Here is a 25,389-nt window from a genome sequence, read left to right on the forward strand (position 1 = left end):
CACGCTGAGACCATCAGGCCAATTAGCTAAATATTCACTACTCAATAAGTGGCAACGAGGGAGGACGGGGGCAGCTGCCATGTTGGCTGATTCCAGTTGTGCAGACTTGCGTGAGCAGGTTTCGAGAGCTCGGGGCAGGAATCCTGAGTTCAGAGTCCCCTGGTCCCAGAGCAGTTCCTTCGAGACTCCTTTCCTGCTCAGTGTCGGCGGGCAGTGTTTATAGGAATTTCCACCCAATTCTTAGGAAAACTCTTAATGGAACTAACAGTTAAAAGCAGTGGCCACCGTTGAGGTGCGGCGAGCTGTGAGGGGACAGGGCCAGGTCAGAGGCACTGCGTTGAGGACCAGCTCAGACCCTGCTGGCTGTGTGCCTTTGGGCAAGTCACTTGACCTCTCTGTGCCCGTTCCTCTTCCAGTGATGTTCCCAGAAGGAAAAGAGCTCTCCATCGCGGCTTAAACTCCCACTCCTGCCGTGAACTATCTGATTTCAACTGCACAGCGCCAGTCGGGGTGAGGCTTTCTGGGAACAGCTGACAAGCAGGGCTCTGACTGGAGGTGGAGGCGGAGGTGGAACTAACCAGCCAGAGTCACTCGCTGGGAGCTTAGGTGTTGCTCCAGGAAGCACGCCGATGCCTGTAATACAAAGGCGACCTTCTTCGAGGGCTGCTGGAAGAAGCTTTCAATCAGAGGAGCCTTCTCGGTGCTTTTTATAGAAACGGTTTCCCTTAAAGCTGGTAGTAGCTACTGGTATTGCTGTAGCCTGAGGCTCAGAAAAAGACCCCAAGGCTGGCCAGCAGTGGGAGCCTGGATGGTCGTTCTAGCCCTGAATGCCTCCGGAAAATGTTTTCTCTGCTTATGCCATTCCAAAGCCAGATGGACAGCCAGCGACTCTGGGTCAGCAGGGAGGGGCAGGGAGAAGGAAGGGGTCCCTGGGGGCCTCTTGCTGTGAAGGGCAGGGGTCAGAAGCCCCTCCTATAGGGCTAGTACTTGCAGAATAGCCAAGGAGGTAATTAACACGCTGGTTGGAAATCAACCAACCCCAAAGCAGCAGAGGGAGTTCCCGTCGTGGCGCAGTGGTTAACGAATCTGACTAGGAACCATGAGGTCGCAGGTTTGGTCCCTGCCCTTGCTCAGTGGGTTGACGATCCGGTGTTGCTGTGAGCAGTGGTGTAGGTTGCGGATGCGGCTTGGATTCCGAGTTGCTGTGGCTCTGGCTTAGGCCAGAGGTTACAGCTCCGATTGGACCCCTAGCCTGGGAACCTCCATATGCCGCGGGAGTGGCCCAAGAAATGGCAAAAAGACCAAAAAAAAAAAAAAAAGCAGCAGAGAGGGGACCACCTCCTGCTGAGAGGGATGGAGGGGGCTGCTCCACGGTGGGGCCAGGGGTTCTGCTCTTGTCTTTGGTGATTGTATTTATTTCCAGAACCGCAGCAAGGATTCCTGTACCGCTCCTTGGTCTACAGAAATGAACTGCGATAAATGCTGTTTTTCTTAAGTGTAACAGTTAATTTTGGGTGAGCCTTTCCCAAGTGCCAGGGTGTGTGCAAGCGACTGCTCATCAGCCCTCAGCTCGATTTGATAAAGTTTTATTGGCACCCAGCCACGCCCATCTGTGTACCTCTTGTCGATGGCCACTTCTGTCCTGTACTGGCAGAGCTGGGCAATTGGGGCAGATGTCAGGAAAGCCAGAGACATTTACCACCAGGCCCTGTGCAGAAGCTTGCCATCCCCTGGCCTGTGCTCTCTCTCTGGTTTAAGTTCATTCAGTCCTGGGCACAACCCCCAGAAAGAGGTGCCCTGCAGTTCCTGTTCTACAGGTGGGCACAGGGAGGCTCTGAAGCCCCCAGGGTCACAAAACTGGGACATGGGGGAGCAGGGATTTGAACCCAAGCAGCTCATGTTACTACTTTTTTCGAGGGGGGCAGGAATTTGTATTTTTATTAGCTTCTCTTGAATCTTACCATGTTCAGAGAATGTGGGCTCCATAGTTAGTATCTCTTTCTAAAAAACTTTTTGGCCGTTTCTTAATGTCTTACACCTCATCAATTCTTAAAATATCTTTGTTTTAAATATACAATATTTAAGATTTAATAGTAGTTAACATCTAACCTTTTTTAAGGGTGTAGTTCAGTGGTCACTTTTTAAATAGTCACTTTTTTTTTTAAAGTACATTCATTCAGGAGTTCCTGTCGTGGCTCAGCGGTTATTAAACCTGGCCAGCATCCATGAGGACGGGGGTTCGATCCCTGGCCTTGCTCAGTGGGTTAAAGATCCGGTGTTGCTGTGAGCTGTGGTGCGGGTTGCAGATGTGGCTTGGATCCTGCGTTACTGTGGCTGTGGTGTAGGCTGGCAGCTACAGCTCCAATTTGACCCCTAGCCTGGGACCCTCCCTGTGCCTTGGGTGTGGATCTAAAAAGACAAAAAAAAAAAAAAAAAAAGTACATTCACACTGTCGTGCAACCATTATCACCATCCATCTCCGACCTCCTCCGTCATCCCAAACTGGCAGCCGCAGTCTAAATCGTGCCCCATGCTGCCTTGTGGGGTTTTGTGGAAAAAGCAAACACCAGCGGCATTATAATTTAGCGCCGGAGGCTCCGATGGCAGCCTTGGGTTTGAACTGACCGTGGATGAACGCCTGCACCCTTTGAGCTCTTCGCAGCTCAGTGTCCTCATTTGCGAAATGGGAATAACCCCACCCCCGTCCCTGTAGACCCCAGGGCTATGAGGGTGAAATAAAGGACAGAGGCCTGGGAGTTCCCGTTGTGGCTCCGTGGGTTAAGATCCAGCTGGTAGCCATAAGGTTTGGTCCCTGGCCTTGCTCAGGGGGGGTCTGGCATCGTTGCAATTTGCTCTGTAGGTCACAGATATATGGCTTGAATCTGGCCTTGCTGTGGCTGTGGTGTAGGCCAGCAGCTGCAGCTCCGATTTGATCCCTAGCCTGGGAACCTTCCACGTGCCACAGGTGGGGCCCTAAAAAGAAAAAAAAAGAAGAGAGACCCAGTGTCGGGCAGTGGATAGTAGCTATGGCTGTCCCCTGGAACAGCCACACCTTAATCGGGGATTGGGTCAGTCTGTCCTCTCTATGTGGCTTGGGGTGGCCCCTTTATCCTTTCCAGGTCCTAGAATCATCCTTGGGACCCATCACGCACCCCCAAACCCCAAGTGGACCTCAGTGGGCCCATGCGCTGTGTGGACACAGGTTTCCTGCTGTCCTTTCTCCCCAGACTTGGCCGAAGGACCACTTTGGGGAATGAAAGGAGGTTCTGTTGTGACCCTCCCAGGACTGCCAAGGGCCGCCCATTGTGGCAGTAGCACCCACATGTGTGCCAGGGCAGGGGACGCGCTGGCTCGGCCTGCTGGCCCCCGAGCCTCCAGCTCTGAGGCGTTTTGATTCAGGAGACCTGGACGGGCCCCTCGTCCCTTCCTGGGGCCTGGAGCAGGTGGGACGCATCCCTGAGGGGTGTCCTGCTTCCTTTGGCGGACAGGACAACCTGGAGGATTCCAGGCATTGATGGTGGAGGCCAGAGTGATCTGGTAGAGGGACTTTCCTGTGTCTTTTAACCTGGCGACATCTGTGTTTTCTCTCTCCTAGTGCTTCGGGAGGCTGGTCACTCCTGTCTGCTCTCTGAGACATGGGGTTTTATTTAACAGTCTCCTGGCTCTTCTACTGAAATTGTTCCTTTTTTCCTCCTTTTCTCCCCCCTTTTTACTGGACTGAAGTTCCCACAACATGAGAATAACCATTTTAAAGAATATAATTTAGTATATTCACCGTGTTGTACAGCCAACACCTCTTAGTTTTAAAACGCTTTCATCACCCCCAGGGAGAATGCTCTCTCTGTCACGGCCTCCCCCCCACCCCCCGCCCCAGCCCTGGGCACCACCCGCCTGCCTTCCATCTCTGTGATTTCCCGATTCTGGAATTTCATGTAAGGGACTCCTATAATATGAGGCCATCTGTGTCTGGCTTCTTTCACTCAGCATCAGGTCCTCAAGGTTCATCCAGATCACAGCAGGTGGCAGTACTTCATCCCTTTTTAAGGCTGAATAATATTCCATTGTAAGGCTGGACCACATTTTGTCATCCATTCATTTGTTGATGGACACTTGGGTGGTTTCTGCCGTGTGACTATTGTGCATAGAGTTTGAAGCACGGCTCAAAGTGCTTCTCAGCTGCCTGGGTTCTGTTCGGGGGTTTCCACTTTGTCCCTCCACTGCCCACCAAGGTGTCGGTTCAGCCACTCATCAGATAGTTGTGGATGTGCCCTCCACTTCTGGCCTTGACATGCCCTTGATATCTGGGGAATCATTTGCTGATTTCTCATTTTCATGCCAGAACGTGGAAAGGCAGCAGGGCTGACACGGGGCCAGCCCAGTGGCCCAGAGAGGCAGCTGGCACAGCACAGGCAGCTCAGGCGCCTTTCTGTTGGTTCCTGGTAGGTGCTGGATGCTTTGCATTTGTACCTGCTGCCCAGCTCATTATTCACCTGCCCTCACCAGAACTGGCTTCTGCTCACCCTTCATATCTTCGCTTCAATTTCCCCTCTTTGGAGAGGTCTTCCCTGCCCTTCCCAGGGAGATGCCCAGCTCACCCCTCCTCTGCTTTTTTTTTTTTTTTTTTTTTTTTTGCTTTTTAGGGCCACACCTGAGGCATATGGAAATTTCCAGGCTAGGGGATGAATTTGAGTTACAGCTGCTGGCCTACACCACAGCCACGGCAATGCAGGATCCAAGCCGTGTCTGTGACCTAACCACACCTCACGGCAACGCCAGATCCTTAACCCACTGAGTGAGGCCAGGGATTGAACCTGTGTCCTCATGGATACTCGTCAGATTCATTTATGCTGCACCACAACGGAAACTCCTTTCTTTTTCTTTTCTCTTTTTAGGGCCACACCTGCAGCATATGGAAGTTCCCAGGTTAGGGGTTGAATCAGAGCTACAGCTGCTGGCCTACACCACAGCCACAGCAACGCAGGATCTGAGCCGTGTCTGTGACCTACACCATAGCTCACGGCAGTGCTGGATCCTTTAACCCACTGAATGAGGCCAGAGATAAAACCCGTGTCCTCACGGATACTAGTCAGGCTCCTAATCCACTGAGCCACAATGGGAACTCCTGCCCCTCCGCTGTTATTCTCCCCTTTGGCATCTGGTTTCTTCTGAAAGCATCATGATCTGAAAGGAGTTTTGTTTCCCCCTCTGTGATCATTCCCGCCGTGCTCCTAAGCTAGAATAAAAGCACCACGAAGGCAGGAACCTCGTCTGGCATGTTTTCTTCCGTCTCCCCACACAGGGTGCCGGCAGGCAGCAGGTCTCCCTACGCAGTTATATAGCTGTTGCTTGGAGTCAGATGCAACTTAATTTCCTAACTCCACTCTGCTAGCTCTGTGATCTGGAGCACATTACTTAATCTTTGCAAGCTTCACTCTTTTTCTTCGGTCCAGTATGGAGAAAGTTCAGTGTCTCCAGCTTCTGGGCTTGGTGCGCGAATGTCCCAAGTGACTATGTAGGGAGTTCCCATTGTGGCTTAGTGGTAAAGAGCCTGACGGGTATCCATGAGGATGTGGGTTTGATCTCTGGCCTGGCTCAGTGGGTTAAGGATCCAGTGTTGCTGTGGTGTGGGCTGTAGACACAGCTCTGATCTGGTGTTGCTGTGGCTGTGGTTGGCAGCAGCAGCTCTGATTGCACCCCTAGCCTAGGAATTCCATGTGCCACAGTTGTAGCTGTAAAAAGGAAAAAAGAAAAGAAAAGATATTACTATGCTGGAGTTCCCATCATGGCTCAGTGGTTAACGAATCCGACTAGGAACCATGAGGTTGCGGGTTTGATCCCTGGCCTTGCTCAGTGGGTTAAGGATCCGGTGTTGCTGTGAGCTGTGGTGTAGGTTGCAGACGTGGCTCAGATCCCACGTTGCTGCGGCTCTGGTGTAGGCCAGTAGCTACAGCTCCAATTGGACCCCTAGCCCGGGAACCTCCATATGCCGTGAGAGCGGCCCAAGAAATGGCAAAAAAGACAAAAAAAAAAAAAAAAAAGAAATTACTGTGTAGACAGCCCAGAGCGTGGCAGGGCACAGTAGGTGTCTGGGCGCTGGTGGTGATTGCAGAGGTCATGATTATAGTGATTGGGAATGAGTCTCCTAGCTCATCTGCTCACTTGTCCCAAGGTAGCCAGAGGACTTCTGGAGCCGACCTGTCCACTCCGGTGGCCCCTCAGGGCTCGAGCATTGAGATGTGGCTCCTGTGAACTGACACGGGCCAGAGAGTGAAAAATTTGCACTGGATTTTGAAGACTTTGTAGGACAAAGGGTGAAAAAGATCTCCGTAATAACTTTAACATGGATGATGTGTTGAAACAAAACTTTTGGGTATATTGTTAAATGCAATGAATTATTAAAATTAATTTCACCTTTTTTTCTTTATTTTTGTTTTTTATTTTTTCCATTTTTTTCTTTGTTTTTACTTGTTCTTTTTTTAATGTGGCTAGTAGAGAATTTAAAATTGCACGTGGGGTTCACATTGTATTTTGGGGGGACAGTGCTGCCAAACTCTAAGCGCCTCAGGGGCAGGGACCAGGCCCAGAGGATGGTGGCTCTGCCTTCTGTGAAGTGTCGTGGCCACAGTGGCAGCAGCACCCTGAGCTGTGTGTGGTTATTTCTGACCTTCGCCCTGCCTCTAAGAGCTAGGCACACTCAACTTCCTCCATACTGAGCATACTGAACTGAAAAGTTACAGTTTTTCTGTGCTTCAGTTTCCTCCTCTGTAAACTGGACGCTCCGTCTGATGATGAACAACGACAGTGCACATTTGAGGGCCTCCTGTGGCCCCTGGAAGAAACCAGAGCCCCACGAAGACCCAGGCAAGGTCCCTGCCCATGGCAGCTCTGATTCTGAGACCGGGGAGACCCATAAGTAAAACACAAGACAGGTCATCACGACAGTAACTCTTCCCTGCAGGATATAATTAAAGTAAGGGGACAGGACCACAGGCATAGGGCGATGAGAGCCGGGGCTCTAACGGGAGCTGTCTGGGCAGACACCTAAGGGCTGGTGCGTGGTAGCCTCTTGCTAATTGGCACCCAAGATGACGGCTATAGGATGACCGAAGAGCATTGGCCACTCTGCTGAGAGTCGCCTCCATTCAGTGGCTCTGACCCTTTTAATCCGTCTGCCTATAATGACCGCACCCGATTTTTTCCGTCCTCCAAAGAGTTTGCACGTTCCTTTCCGACGGCCCCTGCATGCGGAGATCTCTGGGAGAATCTTTGCATAGTGGGCGGGGCTACTGTACGGCCAGCTTTGATTGGACGAGGGCCTCCGATTCTCAAGGCCGGGCGAGGCACCTCCCTGTTTGCGCACCTTCTCTGCTTGAAAGGCTCTCCCGCGCTTTCCCAGACCTGGGAGGGAGTCTCCATGGAGCTCCCAGATCCAGCCGGGAGCCACGAGGGAAACAAATCACTTCACCCTGGGAGCTGTGGCATTTGGAGGGTGGCACACCCCTGTCCCCGTCCCGAAGAGGGATTTTGTCAGAGTTTCCCAACCGTTAGCTAGCATTGTCCCTCTCATCTTCCACACACCCACCTGCCTGCAGGTGCCTGGCCTTGTGCTGCGGGCTGGGGTAGGCTTAGCTGCAGCTGCAGCCTGCGCCACAGCCACAGCCACACCGGTTGCGAGCCACACCTGCAGCCTACACTGCAGCTTGCGCCAACGCTAGATCCTTAACCCACTGAGTGAGGCCAGGGAGTGGTCCCGCAATCCTCGTAGAGACAACATTGGGTCCTTAACCCACCGAGTCCCAGTGGGAAGTCCTGGAAGTGGGTTATTGCGGGCAGCAGCGAGTCTTCTTTTCCAGCCCTCACTGCGGGGCACTGCCTCATTGCAGGAGAATGAGTGGCTTACCTGGGGTTGCCCAGGTAGAAACGGCAGTGGTGGGGTCAGACCTCTTCTGGCTACCTCAGTCTGCTGATTGCTTATGAAAAGAGTGCAACCACTTTAGCCTGGGTTCGAGGCCCCCATGGCCTGCTTCCCATTCAATTCTCATACCTTCCCATGAATTGTACCCCTTGCTAAGCGCTGTCTCTCTCCTTCCAGACCCTTGCTTGCCAGCTCCGTCTGCTTGCATCCTCCTTCCCCATCCTCCCCACACCCTGTCCTGTGATACCCTGCAGGCCCCCCAGCCCAGCGGGGATGCTGGGGCTCAAGGAGAGACCTGTTTGCTTGCTCTGCAAATGTAGGTACAGTGAATGAAGTCACTGGGGCTGGATTAAGACAGGAGCAGCCTGGAGGCAGACGGAGAGAGTGAAGAGGCTTGCTCTGCTCTCCTGATTTTGCCAGTGTGGCGTGTGTGCTCTGCTCCTGCCTTGCCCTTCTCCCATGCCTTCAGTAGACGTCTAGCTGGACTGAGCCAGGCTTCGCATATGCTGTTCCCTCTGGCGGATCTGCCCATTCGCCGTCCCTGCCCCCATCCACCTGGTGAACACCCTCCACCTGTGCTTCACATCCATCCTCAGCCTTGCTTCCTCCAGAAACCTTCCCTGACAACGCTTCCGCATCTGCAGGCTGGGTCAGCAATGTCCCAAGGGCGTCCGATGCCCTGAGCATCCCTCTGTCACTGCCCTGGCTTCTGTATTCCAGCGGCCAGTGACTTGTCTGACTCTCTTGCTAGCCAGAAGGTCCCAGGAGATTAAGGATGCTTCCTGGTTCACAGTGGCATTCCCAGAGCCCTGCACAGGATGGGGTGCATAGTAGGTGGTCGATAGCATTTGACCTTTAGCCTTGAGATTTGGTGTTTATAGCATTATGGGTGAATTGGCTTCACTTCTGAGCCAAGAAATAAAAAATGAGTATGTTTCATATTCCTGTAATATCAGAATCCTAGAATGTCAGTGGCGGGAGTCTGGTGCCGAAGATTGTTTGCTGTTGTTTGCATCTGGTCTGTTCTGCCCTGAAGAAGCCCCCCCTCTATTCTCCGCAGCAGGCGCCTATAGTGACATCAACTCTCCAGACCTTGGGCACCTCCATACTTGGGATCAAAACATCCCAGGTGGTTCTGTCAGCCCCGAGATGATATTTGTGAAGCTTCTGTGGAACTTAATCCAGCTTCCCTTCTGCACACGGGGATTTCACTGCCTGGATGGCAGCCTGCTTTTGGTTGAGGGTGAAGAAAATGTTAGAAAGCTGTTCTTCAGAATCCAAGCCATGTTCTTGTGTTCGCAGGTCCTATTCCTCGTTAAATTGACCTGATTTCTTCCATTCTCTCGAGCTGCATCTCAGAATATGCTTTGGAAGACACGCCTCCTTTTTGGAAGTTGGCAGGGCTGTTTCCTTGGGTCAGGGCAGCTGGGCGAGTGAGCTCATTAAGCCTGGCAATAATTGGGTCTTGGATCCTTCCAGGATCGGGCTGGATGAGGTGTTTTTTTTTTTTTTTTTTTTTTTTTTTTGTGCCAACCAGACATCTTATTTTGAAAAAGGGCCTGCATGTCCCCAAATTATGCCCAACCTGCTTAAACTCCTGGGAATTTGCCATTTGGGCATTTTACGGACATGATCTCCCTCTCCCTGGAAGAATGCCAGGCACCCAGGATGAGCCCAGTTTATGGGGATATTGTAGATCTCTTGAGTTTTCTGGAGGGGCAGCTAAAAATGAATGGAAGACACTTCAGTCCAAATAGACAAACATGGCCTTTTGCTGGACAGGACACCAGAACTTGGAAGTGCTCCAGCCAGGAGATGGGAGAGGGGGTGCTGGGTGTCCCGAACCTCAGGTGTTCACAACATAAGCTGTGAATTTGGGATTTCACAACTCACGACCCCCCTGGATTGTAGCTTCCCTTCATGTGTGCTGATGAATAGAGGGCTTTGTAGGTGAACTACAAGGTCAGGTGATCCGTAGATGGTTGTGGTGGTGGTGGGTGTTAAAATCACTCTCAGGCAGGGATGTGGGCTAATCAGTTTGTGCTGTCTTATCTGTTTCTTGCAGCAGGTGTAGAAAGGGCCTCTGCTCACTAGATCTTTGTTAGCATCTGTGTCAAGTGTCTGAGAGCAGTGCCAGGGTGTCTGAAACTATCCACACTGTGGACTCTTGTGAATTCCAGCCATCCTTCCCACCTTGGCTGGAAGCACTGAACTGTCAGGACACTGAACGTGTCATGAAGGGGATCCTCAAAACATGGTGAAGGGCCCCATCCCTCCTCTTTGTGGGAAGTCAAGTCGTAGCCTCAACTCCTCCAACCCCGGAAGCTGGTAATTGACATTTTTGTAGATGGTGTCCCATACCTAGTGGGTGAATATTAGATTTGTTCCTGTTTTCTGGAACCAGAAAAAAAAATCATCATTAGAAAAGCAGTTGAAGAAACTAAAAATTGTTGGGAGGTATTTTGCTATCCGAATTAAAAAGAAGTAGCTCTTTGAAGTTGTTGCATTGTCGTATATGCCTGATTCATTATAATGGCAAAGAACACGGCAAAGGAGGGTTAGAGGAACTCAGATGACATGAGATATATAGAAAAAGTAAAACGGCAGATGTAAACTCAACTATATCAACAAAACATTAGGCGTTCCTGTCGTTGTGCAGCAGAAATGAATCCGACTAGGAACTGTGGGGTTGTGGGTTTAATCCCTGGCTTGCTCAGTGGGTTAAGGATCCGGTGTTGCTGTGAGCTCTGGTGTAGGCTGCAGACGCAGCTCGGATCTTGCATTGCTGTGGCTGTGGCGTAGGCCGGCAGCAACAGCTCGATTAGACCCCTAGCCTGGGGACTTCCATATGCCGTGGGTGCAGCCCTATAAAGACCAAAAAAAAAGAAAAAAAAAAAAAAGAAAAAAGAACCCCCCCAATAACATTAAATGTGAATGGATTAAACAATCCAGTGAAAAGGTAGAGATTTTTGGAATATATTAAAAGTGATCTAGGAGTTCCCATAGTGGCTCAGTGGTTAACGAATCCGACTAGGAACCATGAGGTTGTGGATTCGATCCCTGGCCTTGCTCAGTGGGTTAAGGGTCTGGTGTTGCCCTGTGCTGTGGTGTAGGTCGCAGACATGGCTCAGATCTAGCATTGCTGTGGCTGTGGCGTAGGCTGGCGGCTACAGCTCTGATTCGACCCCTAGCCTGGGAACCTCTATATGCTGCAGGTGCAGCCCTAGAAAAAGACCAAAAAAAAAAAAAAGATCTAACTATAGGCTGTCTACAGATGCCATACATCTTTAGACTGAAAGATGCAAATCGATTGAAGGTAAAAGGAAGGAAAAAGGTATATCATGCAAAGAGCAACCATGTGAAAGCTAGAGTGACCATACTGATATCATACGAGATAGATTTAAAATAAAAATTAGAGATAAAGAGGGACACTTTATAATGAAGTTGAATAATGATATTTTATAGTGATAAAAGGGGCAATCCATCAGGAAGATGTAACAATTATAAACAGATATACAGCTAACACAGAGTACCAAACTGTATGAAGCAAAAACTGATCGAAATGAAGGGAGAGAGAGATAATTAAACACTAAGAGCTGGATCGTTCAATCCCCTGCTTTCGATAATGGATAGAACATCTAGACAGATCAGCGAGGAAACGGAAAACCCGAAAACCCTGTAAACCAGTCTTAACAAACATTTACAGGATACTCCACCACACCATCAGAAAAAATATATTAATTGAGGTGCATTTCATGTGTAACATTATGTTAGTTTCAGATGTGCAACATAATGATTCGACATTTGTATACATTGTGAAGTAATCACTACAATAAGTCTAGGTATCATCCATCGCCCTATGGTTACCACACATTTTTTTTCTTGTGCTGAGAACTTTTCAGATCTACTCTCTTCGCTGGTTTCAAATATGCGATGCACTATTCTTCACTCCAGTCACCCTGCTGCATTTTATATTCCCATGACTTATGTATTTCATCACTGGAAGCTTGTGCTTGGCGACCTCCTTATCCCATCCCCCCACCCTCCCATGCCCCGCTCTGGCAGCCTCCCATCTCCTCTCTGTATCTGAGTTTGCTTTTTATTGTTGTTTAAGATCCCACAAGTGAGATCATATGGGATTTTTTTTTTTTTTTCTGCACAACTTATTTCACTTAGCATGATGCCTTCAAGGTCCATGTCTCACAAATGGCAAGATTTCATTCTTTTTTTGTGTGGCTGAATAATATTAGATTTTATATCTATCTCTTTTACATTTTCTGTATCAGTTAATTCATTGAAGGACACATAGGTTGTATCAATTTCTTGGCCATTGTACATAACGCTACAGTGAACATGGGGTGCATATATTTTTTCAAGTTAGTTTTTTCATTTTCTCTGGATAAATACCCAGAAGTGGGGATGTTTGATCCTGTGGTAGTTTTATTTTTTTCGAGGAACCTCCATGCTGTTTTCCATAGTGGCTTCACCATTTTACTTCCCACCAGCAGGGATCCCTTTTCTCCATGTCTTTGCCAAGAATATTTATTCTTTTCAAGTGCATATGGATCATTCTCTAGGACAGACCATATGCTTGGTCCTAAAACAACCTCAATAAACTTGAAAGAGTAGAAATAATACAAAGTATGTTCCCTTTGTGGTTATTATATGACCATATGCCTTGAAATTAGAAATCAGTAGCAGCAAACACAGCCCATAGCTGATGTTCCGTTTCGTCCTTGTCGCCCTGACATCTACAGCCTCTGCTTTCCCCTCCCACCTCACTCTCCATTACTCCTGGTCACCCTTTTACTTCCTGACCACAAAGAGCTGCTGCCTTCCTTACCCACTGTTTCCAGCTGCCATGTGTTTGCTCATGCCCCCGCTTCCTTGAAGACATATTTGTCTGCCTTCCCCACCTTCCCGTCTTAGGAGGACCTGCCTATTCAGCCTTACATGACCACCTACCTCAATTAAGGACAGTTTGTAATGAACAGAAGAGAGCAGTGGTTCTACAAGTGAGGTCCTGGAGCAGCAGCAGCAGCAGCACCTGTGGGCATTTCAGAAATGCATGTTCTCAGGCTCTACCCTGAGCTTCTGGATCAGAAACATTGGCTTGGGGCCCAACAGTCTGGCTTTAACTAAAGTCCCCTTGGGAGTTCTGATACCCCCTCTGTTTGAGAACCAAGGAAGGCAGGGCTGGTTCCCACTTTGTCTGTAGTTACACAGTCTGGTTGTTTCTAAAACAGTTGACAACTGGTTGGTTCCCTCCCATGGGCGTGAATCACCCCTAGTATCTTGCTGAATGTGCCAGCGAAACAAGGGGACCTTGATTCGTAGGGTGTAAGGGACAGTTCTCCACCCCAATAAGCACACATTCCAAACTGGGGCTCAGAGTGAAGGGTGTGTCAGCTTCCAGTGGTTTCCTGCGGGAGAAGGAGGGCAGCCCCCCCCCCTGCTGCACCCTCATAATGGTGCGTGTGGGCTGCATCCTCATTTCTAGGAAAGGAGTGAAGGAAGGTAGCAGCGTGTGAAAAACAGCCTTGAGCCGAAAGGCCTGGGTTTGAATCCTGCCCACCTGCTGCCTGTAACGCTTTGCAGTGGTCGCTTCTGTACAAGGTGCTCGTGGAGGCCCGCTTGCGGAATGCTTGGTTTCTGTCCCCCCTGAGGCCCACTGAGCTGGGATGATTATTGAGATAATTATAGAATGACACAATACCCTCCCCTCTGTCTGGGCCTGTATGTAACAATGAAGTGTTTTTTTTTTTTTTTTTTTAATTTATCCGCTAAACCACCCCATCCCCATATACAAAGCAGGGAGGCCATAGTTTATTATTTTAAACTTACAACACTTCAAGTTCTAAGTCAGTCCATGGGAGCACTGAGGTTGCTTTCAGGAACAACTTTCAAAATGAAAATTTGGAGTGACAGGGGTAGTCTCAACAGCCATAGCATCCTGAATGTCACTTGGGCTTTGTTATGGTTGTGAACATTTTTTTAATTTAAATTTTTAAAAAATTTTAGTTGATTTACAGTGTTGTGTCAATTTCTGCTGTACAGCCAAATGACGCAGATATATATATATATATCCACATATATATATATATGTATATATATATTCTTTGTCTCATATTTTCTTCCATCATGTTCCATCCCAAGAGGTTGCACATAGTCTCCTGCGCTGTACAGCAGGACCTCATTGTTTATTCTGGTTCGAGACTCTAGCTCCCGCGTTTGCAGCTGATAAGGTTTTGTCCACAACTCGCCTTGTCGTCTCAGGATCCATTTTCCTGGCGATGACAGGAGAGTCTCAACCCCAAGACCTGTACAAAGCTGAGTATTCACCTGGCCGCCCAGGTCCACGCTGTGGTGTCTACAGAGGGTTCACTTTTGGGTGCAGCTCATTTGAATTTGTGTGCTGTGTTTGTAGTTTAAAGTCACTTTACCTAAACAAAGAGAATCAGACACATGTTGCCCCAGAACCCTGATCCTGGAGCATCTTCACAGATTGTGCTTTGAAAGCCAGGCCTGGTCACCATCGCCCAGTGCTCCAAAGTGCTGATGGCTGTGCTCCATTTCAGGTATTGGCCATCACCCCTTCACAGACACCTGTGTCTCTCTGTTGCCGTTTACCCATCAGTACCACTTTGGGTTCTTGGTTCCGTCTCTCCCTCCAAGTGGCCTCTTGTTCCCAAGACTGGCTTCAGGGAAGGAGGAGCCTGTAGGACCGTCACTGACGGAGCCGAGCCGAGCTGAAGGAAGAGCCGGCACCTGCCTCATCCCAGGTCTTGGTGAACAGACCTTGAAGGTCCAGTGCTGTCCAAGGACAGCCTGAGGGCTCTTTTCACCCATTCCTTCCTCAGATATGGGGCGTAGTTGGGAGAAGGAGCAATCGTGCAAAGAAGAAATAGTGTCATCCTGCAACCACACCTGTGGCTGTATCACTCCTCCTCGTCTCCCCATCTCTGATCTCATCTCTGGATGCTCTTGCTCTTACCACCTGTCTTGTTCTGCTCTGGCTGCGAACAGAATGCCAGAGACTCGGAGGCTTCAACCACAGAGACTTACTTCTCACAGTTCTAGAGACTGGGACGCACAAGATCAAGGCGCAGCTGATTCTGTTTCTGGGGAGAGCTCTCTTCCTGACTTGCAGACGGCTGCCTTCTCATGGTGTGCTCGCGAAAGAGGAAATAGGCTCTCTGCTGTCTCTTCTTCTAAGGGCACTAATCCCATCATGAGGGCCTGGTCACTTCCCCAAAGCCTCATCTCCAAATACCATCACATTGGGGGATTAGCATTTCAGCATGTGATTTGGGGGGCGGGGGTGTGTGTGTGTGTGAACATGACCTTTAGTCTATGACACTGACTCCTGCCGACCTTCAGTCTATGACACTGACTGCTGCCTTACAGAACAGTCTGTCTTCCTTGAACTTGCCCTCCATTCCTCTTGGCTCTGCACATCTGTGCCCTCTTCCCAGCACACCCTCTCTGCCACCTCTAGAAGTGACTCAGGTGTATACCCGTGGGTACTTCCCTGAACCCCCAGGCCCTTCACTTCTTTCTGTCCCAGCCCTGGCCATATTTTTTTTTTTTCTGGAGCTAGGGCCTGGGAGGGATTTGTGTCTGAGACCCCTGTGCCCAGCACAGGGCCTGGTGTGGGCAGGTGCTGGATGTTGAATAAATGAATGAAGGAATGATTGGCGCTTGTGCTCCTGCGGCTCTCCCTACCTAAACGCTGTTCAACCTTCCTTAGACCCCTGCTCCCTTGTCTGCATGTCCACATTTCACCCCTGCCAGGGCCACATAAGACCTCTCTTCCTTCACACCCCACTGGGACCTGCAGCCCCTGGTCTCCAGTTAACACCTGAGCTTGTTACGCTCTGCTTCCTTGCCTGCCTCCCTGACTCAACTGGAACCCTTCGCACGTGTGGGGGAACCATTGGGACACCCAGTCCCGGGCCAGCCTTTTCAAGGGCCTCGGCCAATGTCTGCACCTGACAAAGTCATCCTCAACCATCTTCCTTCCCCTGTGGTGGCAGTGACCTGGTGGTGGCCTGAAAGTGGGTAGCCTGGCAGTAAGCTCCTCTTGGTCTGAGCACCCAGCCCTGTAGGGAATGTCTTGCTTTGAGCCCCTGCTCTCCCTGCTCGCTTCAGCCTTGCCACCCCTTCCCTCATCCTCCAGTTCCAGAGTCGTGCTCTGGAGAGAAGCCAGGACACAGGATGAACTCTGCGTGTGCCCCTCCTCCAGCTTTGCATACACAGCGGGGACTCAGTAGGTGTCTGTTGCGTGCCCTGGGCGTGTCAAGCCACACTCATTGGCTGGTGTAGAAAGGATGTGGAAACCACAAAAGAAGTTGCTCTTGGCTTAGAAGTCACCAGTCACACTGCTTGTTTTCGGTGGTATGATTACGTGACTCATTCGGGAGCGGTGGGACAGAAATGGCCTGAGAACTGAGGCCTTTTCTGGGACTTCTTCAGGGGCCCTTGCACCTCAGTTAAGGGGAGATTCCAGAATGGTGCAGGGAGTTTGCCAAGAGCCAGCAAGTAGCAGCAGAAAGAGCAAAGGCTTTGTGTTCAAGTGGGGACTCAAGCAAGTCCTTTGCCTGCTTTTAGCTGGAATTTTGTCCCTGTGAAATGAGGAAGAGAACACGTGCCTCTCCAGGACCTTGTGAGCACCGGAATTGTATGTGTGATGACCTGATGCCTTGTGGCTGCCTAGGGACTGGCAGCCACCTACCCCCAGGTATGCAGAATGGCTGAGGCTCAGTTATACGAGAAATGTAATTACGTTGGCCTTTCATGGATGAAGCAGTGCCTGGGCCATCCTTGTGCCTCTGTCTTCACATCCTAGTGTCATCTCTGGCACCTGGAAGCTACATAGCAGAGCAAGTAAGAACATGGACATTGCAGCCAGACCACCTGGGTAGAACCTCCCACCCCTACTTGCTAACTGGGTCACCTTGGCCAAGGTGCTTCACTCCTCCTGCCTGAATGCTGAAATGGGGCCCTAATAACACCCCTGCCATAGGGCTGTGGACTGTAGAGAACTTGAAAGTTGGAACAGCTGTTAGTACAGAGACACTGCTATATAAGCTGGGACTGTTATTACTATTACTTAGCGCATGTTTGTTGAATTGTGTTAAATTCCATCTCACGGGAGAGGAGTGTGGATCCTGCCGTGATTCTTTTTCTTGGATCACAGTTCTTGGTTCCCCTTGCTCATCCCCACCTCAGTTTCCCTCCTGTTCAGTGTCCGGTAGGATTTTACAGTGAAAAGCTGAAGGAAAAAAACTTCATATGCACAGAACATTCTAAAGGAAGTTTCACCATGTTTTCATGAGTGTTGATAAACATCTCTCATTCCTCTACTTGATGAGAATTTTGCTATGTAGGTCCTGAAAATGAGTAGCAATTTTATCAGAAATTGTTTCTGTTCATGGAGAATTGAAGTAGGTGGTTTTCTGGTGATATTGGAAGTTTTCCATCAACTGGAATATTTTGAAACTACTGTTTTGTATGTGTTGGTGCTAATTCAGTGGCATTTAGTTTTTGGGCCATAGTTTTTGGCTTCCTTGGAGGGTGAAGGCATAGCGTGCAGGAAAGAGCTGGCTGTTCATTCCTAAAAAAAGTCCTTGGGTGCCTTCTAAGAACATGCCAGGCATGGTGCTGGGTCCTGAGTCTAGAAGACAATGCTGACAGTTCTTTGGGCATCTGGTAAGTGGCTTTAGAGTCAACAGACCTGGGTTCAGCCCGGATTTGCCGCTTTTAAGTCATGGACCTTAGGCAGGTGACTTCAGTTCTCTAAGCCTCAGTTTCCTGTCAAACAGGGATAATACTGTTACTTGTTTCACAAGGAGGTTCCGAGGATGGCTTGAGATGGGTATACCCAGCACATTGCCTGGCATAGAGAAAAGGCTCTTATAAGTGGCATCTCTAGGTTTAACTGAGCCTTTGAAGGCCCAGGTGAAGGGGTCATGCCCCAGGAGAGCTCTGCAGGCTGACTCAGGGCCACCGCTAGGCCACTTCCTTTCTCTTGTTCTCTGGCTCGCAGAATGGGGAGGGTCACCTTTTGCAGAGCGGGTGGCTGTGTGGAGGGCCTGGTTTTCTGTGGGTTTGTGGCTTTGCAGCATTATCTCATTAATGGCACCTGAGGGCTTCTGGAAGGTGGAGGAGGCAGGTGGTGGTGGATGGGGCAGGGTCTCCCAGGAGACCACAGCCAGGCACCTCTGGCCTTGGGCTGGCCTTCCTGTCTGGTTGCATGCAGCCTGCCTCTCAGCAGCAGAGTTTACTGGGCGCCTCTGGGGCGGGAGTTTTATGTTCCTTTCTGAGCCTCTCAACCATCGCTGCAAGAAGACAGGAGGAAACCCAGGCCCTGGGAGTTTACATGAGTCATCTAACAGTCAGAATGAGTGCGTGGTTGAGCCTCCGGACAAGAGCCTTGCCCTCTCGACACTCATGTGGGGCTTCCTGCACGGCTCAGCAGAGGGAGCATGAGAGACAGTGGTCTGGACGTGGTTCCTTCCGAGAGCAGCTTTGTATGGACTGCCCAACAAGATGTCATTTCATGAAAAGAAGGAAAAATTGTTTGAAAAACACTTTAATCTTTACTTTTTTGCCCTCTGAACATATATGCTAATTTTATATTTTAGTGGGGGTCGTACTGTACAACTTTGTAAGTGCCCATCTGTTTAAGTGGAGCAATCCATTCTGAGGATTTCCGGATGGCTGGTTCCTCTGGGGTGGGGACAGGAGCAGGCGGTAGGCGTGGCCGAGGAGGCAGGGCGGGGGTGGAGACTGGAAGCGGAAGGGGAGGAGCCAGGCTTCACTTTAAAAGCCAATGGCCGGAAGTGAGGCAGGACTGGCCGGAAGTGGAAGGGGCAGGAGTCATGTCGGGAGGCTACGGTTTACCTCAGTGCTTTTTCTGCGTAAATTTGCCTTTGGAGCTGAGGCTTGGCAGGGACGGGAGGAGAGGAGCCCCGTCGGAGGGACGAGGGACGGCCTACGGCACATGAGAGGCCTGGAGGCAGGACAGAGCCAGGTGCTTCCCAGGCTGCTGAGAAGATGGTGGCTCTACGTGGGTGGTGGCCTTGGAGGGGAGCAGAGGGGGTGGCGGTGACATTCTGGAGAAGGCAGCCGTGTGGTATTGCTGTCTGGCCCGATCCATGGAAGGGGCTGCTTTGTAGCAGACCCTGAAGTGGTCACCTTAATTCATGCAACCCTGCACCATTCTCAGGAGGTCGGGTTTTCTCTGGCTCAGGTGTCATGACTTGATGTAGGTCCTACAGGCAATAGCGGTGGAGCCAGGATTTGACTCTGGGTCTGACGGTGAAGCCCAGGCTTTCCGGGAGGCCCTTGTTTTCAGGGGCAGGAGCCTTGGCAATCAGGGAGGGCTTCCTGGAGCAGGTGATGACGTGGCTTGTACCTTTATTAGGCAAAGTATGAGGCTAGGGTAAGAAGAACAGAGGACTGGGACTGAAGAGGCTGGATTCGAGTCCCGCCTCCTTGGGTGCATTTGGAATAGACGCATCCTCTCTGGGCTTGGTGTCCCATCTGCACAATGGGGAGGTGGGACCAGATGGCCTTTCCCAACCTCCCTTCCAAGTCGGGAGCTCACTCCTTCTCTACATCAGTGTTTGCTAAATATTTTCTCTTGGGGAAGCCTGGTGCCTGACTACCAACCATGTCCCCCAGCCCCCCCCCAGCACCCCGCCCTCCCCTCCCCCCGACTTTTCAGGATGATAGTGGGTGTCTGGGCCGGTGTCCCTGTTGATGACAACAACATTTTGAAAGACTCATTGCTGCTAGGAGGTTCACCCACTGGGGGATGCCAGGAAGCAGCCCCCGGGCCTGACAGGTCTGGGTTCAAATCTGTCTTCCTGTATGTTGGGTGAAACCTTAAGCCAGTCAGTCGGCCTCTGAGAGCCTCCCTGTTTGTACACAGGGAGGTATTATCGCCTTTAACCCCTCCCCCACCTTGGTTTTCACCCTGAGGGCGATGGGGAGCCAAGGGTGACAGGAACCCACGTGCTGCTTCCCATGTCTGCAGAAAAGCAGCCCTGTGGTAGGAGTGATAAGGAGCTTGGAAAATGTTGGGAGAGATTCACATGTAGATTTGAATGTAAAAGAAGGCTCAATTCAAGCTCTAAGAATTCCTCTTTGTTCCCCTTCGCTTGGACTCAAGGTCCTATTCGATCTGTTTCCTCACATGTTTGTATCCAGGAGTTCCCATCTCAGCAGAAACGAATCTCACTAGTATCCATGAAGACGCAGGTTTGATCCCTGCCCTCACCCAATGGGTTATGGATCTGGCATTGCCGTGAGCCATGGTGTTGGTTGCAGACGCGGCTCAGATCCCAGGTTGCTGTGGTTGTGGTGTAGGCTGGTGGCTGCAGCTCCAGTTTGACCTCTACTCTGGGGACCTCCACATGCCATGGATGTGGCCCTAAAAATAAAAAGTTCATATCCATGACTCAGGCGGCTTCATCCCCCACCAAATGAGTACACAGCCTCAGCACCGTTGCTGCCTCCAGGGCCTCCTCCAGGCAGCCCTCCGAGTTGACCCTGAGCCAGTGATCTGAAGCACAAGGGTGTCCGACCTTGTCCTGCCAGGTATAAACCTCTCCATGGCTCCCTGCCGTGCTCAAGGTCAAGTGCAAGCTCTTTCCAGGTGGATTTTCCTTCGTCCCTCACACTAGGCCTCTAATCACTCCTAGACAGCACTGTGCCTGTTCATCTCTGTACCTTCAGTGTCTGGGAAAAGATCTGGCGCTTAATAGGTTCTCAGTAAGGACAACGATGCTGCCGACCCCTGCCTGTCTGCCGAGCAGGGTGCCCGCTCCGCTGTGAGGAGGTTTCAGTTACGGCCCTGCGGATGCCAGGGTTATCTTCGTCATCTCTTATGTGGATGAGGAAACGGCAGTTCAGAAAGGATGGGTCTTGATGGGATTCAGAATGATCATTGAATAGACATGCGGTTACTTTCTTCACCTCTCTAAGTGGAGCCTATAGGTATCTATTACTTCAACTGGAGGAAGAAAAAAAAGTCTGAGCCTTGAATCTGAACTCTTTTCCAGGTGCAGAGAGAGCCAGGGCTGGCCAGCGTGCTGCAGGTGTGGGCAGGTCATGGTCTAGGGCAGCGTCCACCTGCCTGGATGGGACATCCTGCTTACGCCAGCCACGCAGGGGCGAGTTCTCAGCTGAAATCAGGTCCCCCGTTTTAGCACCTGTGCATAGCATGTCAACGACATAGTGACAGTGAGATGCTTATGGAACTCTTTGTCACTTTGAGTCATTATTTTTCCACTGTGAACATTTAAAGCTGTAGGAGTTCCCGTTGTGGCTCAGTGGTTAATGAGCTCGACTAATATCCGTGAGGATGCAGATTCAATTCCCAGCCTCACTCAGTGGCTTAAGGATCCGGCGTTGCCGTGAGCTGTGGTATAGATTGCAGACGCGGCTCAGATCTGGCATTGCTGTGACTGTGGCATAAGCTGACAGCTGCAGCTCTGATTCACCCCTACCCTGGGAACCTCCATATGCCGCAGGTGCAGCCCTAAAAAGACCAAAAAAAAAAAAATTAAATCTGTACAAAATTAATGAAAGTATCACATAAAGAAAAAAACGCCAGCCTTCAGCTGTATTTCCAGCATCCTCTAAGCCACTGTTGGAGCGTCCATTCCAGCATCATCCAGAGGCAGCATGCATATAGAGGCCTGTGTTGCTGAACCATTTTGCTTTTTGTATGGGACGAAGGGATACGGTTTGGAGCTGACTCTGGGTGCCCTGGTTCTGTCACTCCTGAGCTGTTGCCCTCGGGCAAGTTCCTCGACCTCTCTGAGCCTCCATGGCCTTAGCAGTCAGTCCCCTGGAGAACGTGACCGCCAGGCAGGGCTGCTGTTCTTGGACGTTGGTTGGGATGGCGGGTGAGGGGCTCTGTGGTAGGGGGAGGTGGGGAGCAGATGAGGACCGGCTTGTCCAAGCTAAGGAGTTAGGTTTCACCCTGACAGCAGTGGGGAGCCAAGGACAGTCTCAACATATTGTGCTCTTCCTGATTCTCAGAAAGGTAGTGGTTGCTGCACGGATGAAGGGACCCTTGGTCAGAACTCCATGTGGCCGAGGGTGGCTGTGGCCAAGGGGCCAGGTGGGGCTGCAGGGTGGGGGGGAGAGGGAGAGGCACAGATGTCGGGAAGAGGCAGAAGACACCCACCCATAGCAGGTCTGGAGGCCCCTGGGGGCTGGGCGTTGTCTAATCAGGGAGTGCTGGGGACCAGAACGGGAGACAAGGGCACGGACATGGTGGGGTGGGGTTTTACGCTCCTGGAAGCCTTCTCTGGAGAGCCTAGGCTTGGCTGGGGGCTCCAGGGGGCCTGGGAGACGAGCTGGGGCTCTAGGGGTGGGGACACAGGCCCACCGTGGCTGCGTGGTCTCTCCAAAGTGACTTGGCAGGTGGTGAGGTGGGAGCCCAGGGCCCCTGCTTTTCTTCACCTGGTCCACACTGCCAGCGCCCAAGGACAGAAGGGCCCCGTCATACCTGAGGGCGTGTGGTTTGTGTTTTCCTAGATCCGGAGCCAAAGACCAGGGCTGGCATCCTCTGAGGCTTCATAGGCCTCTGTTGTTGTGCCCAGAATCCCTTCCAGCCACCCTGTCCTGTCACTTGTCAAAGGTTATTCTGTACCGGGTGATGGCTGTTATTTTTGGCTGTCGTTACATTTTACTTTCCCGCTTGATTCTTTGGAGAAGCTTGTGGCTGGTTGGGAGCACCTCTGGCGGAGACAGTCGCATTCTGCCTAGAGCTGCTCTTTAAAAAGTGCTGGGAGGAGAAAAATAGTTATTTTGCCACATAAGACATTATTGCAACAGTTGGTGACCTTGGAATTTGAAATGTATCAGTGATATACAGTTTCCTGGTTTTGCTAATGGTGTAGTGATTTCCTGATGTCTCTGGTCGTAAGAGAGGAAAGCCACAGCCTTGAGGGTCAGATGTCAGGATGTCCCGAATTTATTTTCAAATGATTCATAAAAATAGGTGTATGGGTATAGGAACATGTCTTTATAGATAACGAGCTGAGGGAAAACGTGAGTCGAGGTGAAGGTGCGAGGAGTGCGTCCTCCTCTTCTTGGGACTTTTCTGTAGTTTTGAAACTTGGCAAATTGAAAAGGTTGTGAAAAGTACTCCTAGCGGGAGAGGCGTGGTGACGCTCAGCGGAGTTCACCTGTCCACCCTGTGGTCTTTGGCCTCTTCTGTGTCTTGGTCCCCTCGAGGTGGCGAGAACTTTGTGCCCCCAGGGTTATCCTTTGTTAACCTGGGCTTCCTGCTTGCCCTTGGACATGGCTTAGGGGCCTCCTCCTCCAGGAAGACCCCCAGGCTCTGAGGGCTGGCCTTACTTCATTGCAGTCATCTGATGAGGAGTGGCTTCCTGTGCCAGATCTTGGGGATGCAAAGGGCAGCAGCTGTTTCTGTTTCACCATCTGCACTGGAGCCGGGAGCCCAGGAGATGGGCAGTCAGTGTTTGCGGAGCAAACGGATGGGCAGGGGAGGCCTCCTGGCTGAGGAAGCTGCGTGAGCAGAGGCTGCAGGTAAGAGAAGCCTTCTTATTCAAACACTCTTTCTTAGCCCCTGGGAGGAGCATCCCAGGGCCCTGGGCATCTGGGGACAGAGGTCACTTTGGGGAATGCGGCCACGGCCACCCCGAGTCTCTTCTGCCCAGGCTGATTCTTTCCTGGCACTACAGCCTGATGGGGGCTGAGCTGGTGGGAGGGCCTCGAGCCACCACGGGCGGGGCCAGGGCGGGGTCCTCTCTTCTCCCGCAGGCGCAGGCCCGGTACAGGCTTGGCCCACTGGGGGTCTTGGGAGTGACAGGAAGAAGCTCCGGCCGATACCAGAGCAGCACGGGGTTTAGATGTGGGCCTGGCCTGGGTCTCGTTATCTTTCCATGATCCCGACTCCTTCCTCATTAGAGGCCCTGGTTTCTGCAGCTGGATTTATTAATTTTATCTGCAGATCACCCCATGGGTGCCAAGGGACCGGGTCACGGCCAGCTGGAGGAAGTTGAAAGTTCAGCCGGATGGGAAGCTGGGGGGCTGGCTTCTCAGCCAGCACTGTGTGCGCGGCAGTGCAGAGATGAGCGTGCCCCTCTGTGGGCAGCTGTCCCCAGCTTGCCCGCCGGTTCAGGCCGGGAGTGTCCCCGCTGGTCTGATGGCGGGACTGCAGATACTAATGAGAGCTCTGGGAATTCCCTCGTGGCCGGAGCGGGACGTGTCCTGGGAAGCGTGGTCAATGTCATCTGGGAAGCCTGTGAGGAAGAAGTGAGAAATCCAGCTTGTGTGTGTTTTCATTATTAACGATAAATATTATACTGCTTGACTGTTCAGTGTCTTCATTGCTTTGTAAAAACACACACTTCAGCAGCTTCAAAATGAGCCCTCCTCCCGTTTAATGGAGGCATAACCTGGGCGGGAAAGTGACTTTGGAAACTCAGGGCATGCTGACTCATTCCTGATTCTGTGCCAGGCTCCGTGTGGGGACTCGGAGTCTGGAGGTGAGAGGAGCACCGTCCCACCTGGAGGGGTACCTGGGGCGGGTGGTCCTTGAGGTTTAACCACCAGCCTGCGGGACATGTAAAGTTCTTCTCCCGTCTTCCCGTGCCGGTCACGGCGTTGCGTTCATCCCCTTAGCATTTGGTTTTGAGCACGTGCTGGAGTGAATTGAGGTCGTTTACATGACGGCAGGTTCTGTTCCCTTTTCTCTCTCAGCTGCCTGTCCTCATAGGCGGGACTGTATTGTGAATACCTGGTGGGGTGGGGGGTAGTGGTGGTGATGGGATTGCTGGTGGCAGAGGTGGTGGTGATGAGGGTGACGGTGCTGTGGAGGTGGTGTTGGCGAGGGTGATGATGGTGGAGATGGTGATGGGATTGCTGGTGGTGATAAGGGTGGCACTGGTGGTGGTGTTGGCAGTGGTGGTGATGTGACGGTAGAGGTGGGTGGTGGGCGTGAAGGGACTGTGATGGGGTGCTGGTGGTGGAGGTGTGGATGGCAGGGATGGTGGCACCTGTGGTGGTAGTGTTGGTGGTAGTAAAACTTAAAATGATGGGTTCACGCTAGACACTCTTGTAAACACCTCAGTTGTCTGAATCTAGTGCCTCCTCCTCACAACCTATGAGGCTCTAACTGCCACTGGTTCCCTTTGCCAGGTGAGACTCTTGAGGCAGAGGGCCACGCAGTTAGTGAGTGCATGCTAGACTTGGACTCAAACCCTCACAGGCTGGCTTCAGCGCCCACTCTAATGCAGGCTTACCCAAGAGTGATGCTGGAGGTCCCTGGGAGCCCTGTGGAAAGGCTCCAACCCATGGGCTCGGCATCACTGGGGAGGAGCCAGCTACAGGGCGTTCGAGGAGCTTGTTGTTCTCATGCATGTTAAAGTTTGAGGAGCACTGCATTAAATGCACCTGCTCCTGCTCTCAGCGCCAAGTCGGCTCGC

At 51.3% G+C, this 25,389-nt stretch overlaps 2 protein-coding genes across 8 annotated transcripts in view; one reads left to right on the forward strand and one right to left on the reverse strand.

Annotated features, from left to right (window-relative positions):
- LOC102165510 (high mobility group protein 20A-like) overlaps positions 1-2,532 on the reverse strand; it is a 63,216-nt gene extending 60,684 nt beyond the window's left edge. The window contains exons 1-2 of the mRNA XM_021100809.1: positions 2,485-2,532; positions 1,619-1,656 (exon numbers count right to left, since the gene is read on the reverse strand). Coding sequence (XP_020956468.1) covers positions 1,619-1,656; positions 2,485-2,532 — 86 coding nt within the window. The remainder of the gene's footprint in view (positions 1-1,618; positions 1,657-2,484) is intronic.
- Positions 1-25,389, forward strand: part of JAKMIP1 (janus kinase and microtubule interacting protein 1) — a 141,135-nt gene that overhangs the window by 3,190 nt on the left and 112,556 nt on the right. For 2 of the 7 annotated variants that reach the window (XM_021100981.1, XM_021100976.1), the window contains exon 1: positions 14,617-16,655. The exons of 1 other annotated variant lie outside the window; for it this stretch is intronic. The gene's annotated coding sequence lies outside the window, so the exon portion shown is untranslated. Of the gene's footprint in view, positions 1-14,348; positions 16,656-23,306; positions 23,489-25,389 lie in introns of those variants that run through there. 4 more of the 7 variants (XM_021100978.1, XM_021100982.1, XM_013978520.2 and 1 more) reach the window with 4 other exon arrangements.

Source organism: Sus scrofa, chromosome 8 (genome assembly GCF_000003025.6).
Source record: "Sus scrofa isolate TJ Tabasco breed Duroc chromosome 8, Sscrofa11.1, whole genome shotgun sequence".
Taxonomy (NCBI): Eukaryota; Metazoa; Chordata; class Mammalia; order Artiodactyla; family Suidae; genus Sus; species Sus scrofa.